Consider the following 6,882-nt stretch of genomic DNA (forward strand, 5'->3'; position numbering starts at 1 on the left):
CCAATTACAGAGCTATACTTTTCACAGCTATATGTACGAATGCTTCATGAGAACATGCTGAGCTAAAATGACCAATGTTCAGCTTTGAAAAGACGGTTTTCTGTCGGTTCGTACCAATATACTTCATTTTAATCATGATGCTCTTCTACTTTACACAACTTTCCACCAAAGTATTGGTTATTTCATCAGTTTTGGGATTCCCTGATGTCACATCCACTCCGTCTCGCCTCTGCAGAACATTAGAAACTAATAGAAAGTACTTTCCTACAGTACTAAAGAGAAGCACGAGTCGTGTTTGTTCTGACTAAATGTTGAGTGGGCGACTCTCTGCGGCTGCCTCTTTGTTTAATGGAGATATCAGCAAGTGCTAATGAAGTCTGCTAATCCTCTGAACGCTCCGTTAATTCCCCCTCCTCTCCAGACGGACATTCTGCCGTTGTATTTGTCGTAGAAGAATGCCAGCGGCTACAGAGTGCTGCTGCTGCTGATAGGTTTATTGTTTTATTGTTCAGAGTCCCATTTAAAGTCAATATGCACTAATGGTCGTTTGTTTAACTTGGATGTCAGCGTTCCTTCATCGCCTTGCACCAAGCCAGCTGTCAATCAAACACACTGCGTCACGGGGAGGAGCTTCGGGCTACAAAAGAGCAACACACCGAGGACCAGGACCAAAGACAAGCCCAGAAGCAGAACCAGAACCAGGACCAGCAGAAGATAACAGACCAGCAGACAGTAGGAACTTTCTTTTCGTCTTACGTTTGGTTTTCGTTGTCCTTCTTCTTGCGTCTTTCCTGCTTTGTTTCTGATGTTTCCTTCCTGATATTTCGGCAGGTTCGTAGGTACTTTCTTTCCGTCTTACGTTTGGTTTTCTTTGTCCCACTTCTTATTTTGTTTCTGTTGTTTCCTTCCTGATATTTCGGCAGGTAAGCAGTACGTTCCCAGGGACTTTCTTTTCGTCTTACGTTTGGTTTTCTCCATCCCACTTCTTGCTCGTTTCTGATGTTTCCTTCCTGATATTTTTTTCGCAGGTATGCAGTACATTCGTTGTCCCGCCATCTTGCTTCTCGTGGCATTGGTCCTGTGCGGTCCAGCCGTTTCCTCACAGCCCGACAGAGACCAGGACCAGTACCAGAACCAGGACCTGGAGCTGGAGCTGCTGCACCACAGGCTGCTGCAACGAGCTCGCAGCGCCGGACTTCTGTCACAAGTGAGAGAGCCAAAAAACAATCACAACGCTCCATTTCTACATGAAAACAACAGCCAGGTTTTTGGTCTTACTCTCTTAAAGCTCGCTGACTTTGTTAAGATGCTACAAAACCCCCAAAATATCCTCAGAAATAACTGTTATTGCTCCGATTTTAACCGCGAAGAGTTCTGACTTTCAAACGTTTCGTTGATTTGGATGGGCTTTAATTCAAGTGTAAAAAAGTTTTAAGTTAAAAGCTTGACTTTGTTCATTACACGTGATGGTTACAGGATAGGCCTAATGCTAAATGCTAAAGAACAGTAGCACAGTAAAAGATAGGTCTTAAAGGCAGAAATCTGACTTTGCAATGTCAGTGATACAGAAATATCAATCGAAAGGTTGCCTAAATTAGCTAACGTTAGCCACCCTCAGCTATCGGTCAGCACAAGTGAGGCCGAAGCAAACAAAACGCTCCCATAAGTTGCATGTTCCAGCATCATTACAACCTATATTTAGGATTCTAGTGGCGACGCCCTCTAGTGGCCGTAGCAGTTCTGATGGGAGCAAAACAGGAAGTAAGGTGAGAAAGTATAAGAGCGCCAAATGTCCTGGTAGCGAATTTACGAATCCTACTGTGGCCACGCCAAGACCCGCTCTTCAATAGCATTTATTGGCCAGGCGTCCATGCTTACGCAAGGTAACGTAACCCCATTTGTTCAGGTCCTATCCCCTGACCAATCGGCTATCCTAACCTTAACCACTCACACAGACCGGGGGTTCATGTCCCGTTTGAAAAGAAAAGGAAACAGAGAGGTTTTTTTTAACTTTAGGGAACAAACGGAGCTACGTCACATTCTGCGTCACGCGGTAACCTTCAGGAAGTGAGGTCATGTCTGATTTCAACCCAAAACCTCCATCTTTTTTATCAATTTAACTCAGTAGTTTTGGTGTCTAAACCCTAACCAAACTGGGACCATTTCTCAACGTTAACCACGTGTTTAAACAGCTCCGGTCGGGAGAGTTGGTGACTTCTGTTTATTATTTTTGGTTTTGATTCACCCTGAAGGTAAGCTTCCGTTTACAACAGGATTGTAAGATACATTTGCATTTGTCTGTGAATAATATGTTGCATATTGTATTTCATCCTTTTCTTATTTCACTACATGTTGTGTTTCATACTTGTTCCTTGATGTAAGGCTCACACAACCTGCTGGTTGGTTGATTGATAAAGAAAATGTAAATCAGAAAGTGTGGAGAAAAACAGGACATGGAGACTAAAAAAATGGACGGAAACATAATTGTGGATACAGACCAGATGTTCAGCCGTCACACAGCAATAGCCGGCTGCGGTTCAGCAGGGTCGTAACTTCATTTATCGCCACTAATCATGTATGTCCGCCACCTGCAGGCTCTCTCACAACAGGCGGTCCGTAATAATCATTTGTTGCTCATTCAAGCTCAAACAACAACATAAGATTTGCATCTAGGCTGTGCTCTGCCTCCTCCCGTTTTCAGGATGAATCTTTGAATGTTTTTAAGATGTTCATTAAATGTCTCCAAAGACTGTGACACAGACTCACGAAGCTGATTAACAGTCTCTCTTTGATATTATATATATAGATTTAGATATTTGGTTGCAAACCAAAAGTCACAAACAGCAGCTGACAATATAGTTCAGGCAGGACTCAGGCTTCTCTAACAAACTGTAAAATTGTTGTTTTTCAGGAGTGGAGTAAACGTGCGGTGGAGGATCTGCTCGCTCAGATGGGTCTGCCAGAGGCCGACGGCCAGCGGGAGGCTCAGGTTGTATCCATGGAAACAGGAGAAAAGGTGAACCTGGAGCGGTCCGCCGACACCCCCAACAACCTTCCCCCCCGCGAACGCAAAGCCGGCTGCAAGAACTTCTACTGGAAGGGCTTCACTTCCTGTTAAGGCCACGCCCAGGTATCTAAATTCCCATTTAATGGTGCAGTAGGTAAGACTTATAAAACTAACTTTCTGTCATATTTGCTGAAACTGACCCTATGTTCCAGTAGAACTACATGAAGCAGGTAATTAAAAAAAATCTGGCTCCACCTACAGCCTGTATGTGAGTTGCAAAAATCCACCGCTCCCTGTTCAGATGCACCAATCAGGGCCGGGGGGGGGGGTCTAACTGCGTGTCAATCACTGCTCATGCACACGCATTCATTCTCCCTTGTTTGTTTGTAAGTTTATTTGATTAGGACAATGCACATTAATCAACATTTCTGTAAATGCGCCAGTGTTAGCCAGTCGGCTAATTTTCTTGGCTAAGTCCTGGATCTTCACAATCCTATGTACAGCACCTTTAATGGGTGGTCCGAGTTTCAGAGATTTGAAGTCGTTCTTCGACTTCGGTGTGTTCACCGGCTATCAAGTCGGAAAGTCTGACTGCAGAATGTAACCATAACAACAAACTGAATGCTAGGAAGACCATGCAACAATAGTTTTAACCGTTAACGTAAGTGGGTGTTCACAGAGTGAGTTTGATTAGAATTTAACACAACTGTCAAGTCATCAGATTTAATCTGACTTTTTAGTCAAGGTTACATGCTAATAAATGCTAAAATATTGCTTCAGCTAATGTAGCTGACTTGTCATTAAGGTTTAAATACTATACCTATGTTAATAAATAACTTTTCTAACTAGTGTAAGTCACTCTTAAAGGACAACAACTAACAGTAACACCAGATTAAAACTTGTATTTGAGCAAAAAAATTGATATTAAATACATGAATAAATACAAAGTTTTAATAAATCATCTAGTTTTGCTGCCATGTTGATGACACATATGACACATAAGCCAAAAAATCGGCCACCAAAAACTCTCCCGAGTTTCCAAGGTGTTGTTCTGATTTCAGCATTCAGCATTCACATGCATTTTCCAACTCCGAAACAGGTTATTCTGATTTGATAGTATGCTGACGATGTTACTGTGTTTATGAATATCACAGCATGTATTTCAGAGCATTAAATATGCACACATCCATTTTTTTTAACACGATAGTCTAGTGCAGTGATTCTTAAGCTTTTTTCAATAATGTTCCCCCTTTGAACATTGTTTTTGTTTTTAAGCCATGTACCCTCTAACCAGCGCAAATCATTATTGTCAGGGATAGATTTACTAAACAACAGCCTTGGACCTGGAAAACATTTAAATGATGATGGAAAAAGGAGCAAAAACTTGGAAAAAGACGGTAGAAAGAAGGAAGTAAGGCAAGAATAGGTCGAAAATAGTAACAAAAATTTCGAAAAAAAAACACACAGTAGAAATAAGGAAGGCAACACTAGGGTGACAAAAGAGACAACAAATTCAAATAAGCAACAAACTTAGAAAAAAGAGACAAAAACTTTGAAGAAAAAACTACAGTAGAAATAAGTAATGAAGAAAGGCAAGAATAGGTCAAAACAAACGACAAACTTCAAAAACAGCGACAAAAACTTTGAAAAAAGCGACAAACTTGGAGAAAAAAAAGCCAGTAGAAGTAACTACAGCCTTGTAACTGAAAAACATTTTGCAAAAAATGTCACGTACCTCCTGCAGTCCTCCAGAGTACCCCTAGGGGGACACGTACCCCCTGCAGTCCTCCAGAGTACCCCTAGGGGTACACGTACCTCCTGCAGTCCTCCAGAGTACCCCTAGGGGTACACGTACCTCCTGCAGTCCTCCAGAGTACCCCTAGGGGTACACGTACCCCCTGCAGTCCTCCAGAGTACCCCTAGGGGGACACGTACCCCCATTTGAGAAACACTGGTCTAGGTCACTCTTTATGGACAACAACTAAAGGTATTACCAGATTCAAAATTACATTTGAGCAAAAACTTGGTACGAAATACGTGAACTAATAAAATGTTTTGCCGCCATGTTGATGACACATATGAAGTCAGCAAGTCGGGCACCAAAATGTTTCAGAGTTGTTGTTTTGACTTCGGCATGCATTCACGTGCATTTTCCAACTCGAAAACTGGTTTTTCGATTTGTCTTGACACAACATAATCACAGCATTAGCCCCGCACAAGTGCCTGAATACCCTGAATTCCCATTTAAGCCCCTGTAACTTGCATCGTGTCTCACCTGTCCTTGTTGTTTTGTTCCCAGCTGACCAACCGACTAATCCCAGATCACCTGGCCTTCTCCTGAGCGACTGCACGGACCAATCAGCAGCTGTCCAGCTGCAGTGTACCTGAATAATTAATGTAATTATCAATAAAAAAAAGATAAATCAGTCAAGTTTGTGGCTCTGTCTCCTGTCTGTCCAGAGTTTGAAAACAATCCTATTGAATGAAGAGTGTTTTAAAATTATAAAAATACTGTTAATTTACATGGAGTCAAACCCACCAGACTCCATGTAAATAATCAGTACTTTTATCATCGTAAAAAACACTTCATTCAAAGTTGACAGAAACAAAATAAAACTACCAAAAGCCATCTTGGTTCATCTTTCGACTGTTCCAACAATCACCACTCTGGTTTGGTTGAAATAAACTCTTAATTCACCCATTTACATGTGGAAATATGCTGGCTCTATACACGCTAAAAGTCCTGATTATTTACATGGATGCTGGTGGAGTTTGGTGATGGTGATTTCAGGGCTATTTCATGTTAAACTAAAAGGATCTTCTCTGTAGGGATCCTTTCCATAATTATATTTGCATAACACTTATTATAATACATTGCAGAACGGTTCACAGCTGCCGCTTACAGCGTTCTCGCTAAATACTGGACCAACTTCAAAGACTTTTGTTCACAATATAAGAAATCTTATTTATCGATACTTTACTTTATCGAGAATTTCAGTCTAAGAAAACAGAATTATATGGGCTCAAGGCCGCACTGATATTAGCTGTTTTAGGTATCATCTAAGACTGTGGAGACATTGGCACTCCTGTTTGTATATTACAGAATGAAGTCATTATATATTATAAATTATACATCACTTAACTGTAGATACAAAAAAACATGAGAAAATAAAAATAAAATACACACAGATTTCACTTAATCAATTATCTAAAAACAGCCTCAACATCTGTGAAGGAGAGTGCACGATGTTCGGCGGTGAGAGTGCACGTGTTCACGTGTCGAACAGCCTCCTCTCGCTCACTTAAAATAGACTCCAGCGTGCAGGACAGGGAGCGCTGGGAGTGCTGGGAGTGCTGGGAGCGATCATTAGAGTGAAAACAGCAGCAGCAGCTTCCAGTGTTTGAACAGAGAGACGTCTGAGTCTAATTAAGCTTTAATGGAACTCAGAGAGAGAGCAAATATTGACTCCCATTAAACACTGCTGAGAGAGTGTGTGTGTGTGTGTGTGTGTGTGAGAGTGTGAGTGTGAATGTGTGTGTGTGTGTGTGTGTGTGTGTGTGTGTGTGTGGGCTTGTTTAACTATATTCGTTGGGTCCAAAAACCGGGAGTCCAGTATACTTGTGGGGTCCCGACAGCTTTTTGGGGCCAAAATACTGGACCCCCCTACTTTAAAGGTCTGTTTGAGGGTTAAGACTTGGTTTTAGGATTAGGGTTAGAATTAGGTTATGGTTAGGGTAAGGGTAAGGGTTAAGGTCTGGGAACCTGATTTATGTATCTGTCATTTCTCGCCTCTAACAGGGCTGTGTACACTCGCTGCCCATCCATTGTATTTTGTTTATGAACAATCTGCTGTCTGTTGTGTGTATGCGTTTAT

At 41.7% G+C, this 6,882-nt stretch overlaps 1 protein-coding gene across 2 annotated transcripts; it reads left to right on the top strand.

Moving 5' to 3' along the window:
• Positions 1–545: 545 nt before the first annotated feature.
• sst1.2 (somatostatin 1, tandem duplicate 2) lies at positions 546–5,438 on the top strand. Of its 2 annotated transcripts, none has more exons than XM_036001070.1 (4): positions 546–732; positions 1,029–1,207; positions 2,912–3,161; positions 5,307–5,438. In XM_036001070.1, the coding sequence occupies exons 1-3, from the start codon at positions 561–563 to the stop codon at positions 3,116–3,118; spliced, it is 558 nt and encodes a 185-aa protein (XP_035856963.1). In that variant the 5' UTR covers positions 546–560; the 3' UTR covers positions 3,119–3,161; positions 5,307–5,438. The 2 variants fall into 2 exon arrangements, with proteins under 2 accessions (XP_035856963.1, XP_031163422.2); XM_031307562.2 differs by having other exon boundaries at positions 2,912–3,130.
• The last annotated feature ends 1,444 nt before the right edge of the window (positions 5,439–6,882 follow it).

This window comes from Sander lucioperca, chromosome 5, assembly GCF_008315115.2.
Source record: "Sander lucioperca isolate FBNREF2018 chromosome 5, SLUC_FBN_1.2, whole genome shotgun sequence".
NCBI classification, from domain to species: domain Eukaryota; kingdom Metazoa; phylum Chordata; class Actinopteri; order Perciformes; family Percidae; genus Sander; species Sander lucioperca.

Excerpts from the sequence above, each read along its gene's own strand:
- sst1.2 (XM_036001070.1), top strand. The coding sequence starts at position 561 with ATGTCAGCGTTCCTTCATCGCCTTGCACCAAGCCAGCTGTCAATCAAA. Across the intron at positions 733-1,028 it reads AGATAACAGACCAGCAGACA|GTATGCAGTACATTCGTTGT; the intron begins GTAGGAACTTTC and ends TTTTTTTCGCAG. Across the intron at positions 1,208-2,911 it reads GCGCCGGACTTCTGTCACAA|GAGTGGAGTAAACGTGCGGT; the intron begins GTGAGAGAGCCA and ends GTTGTTTTTCAG.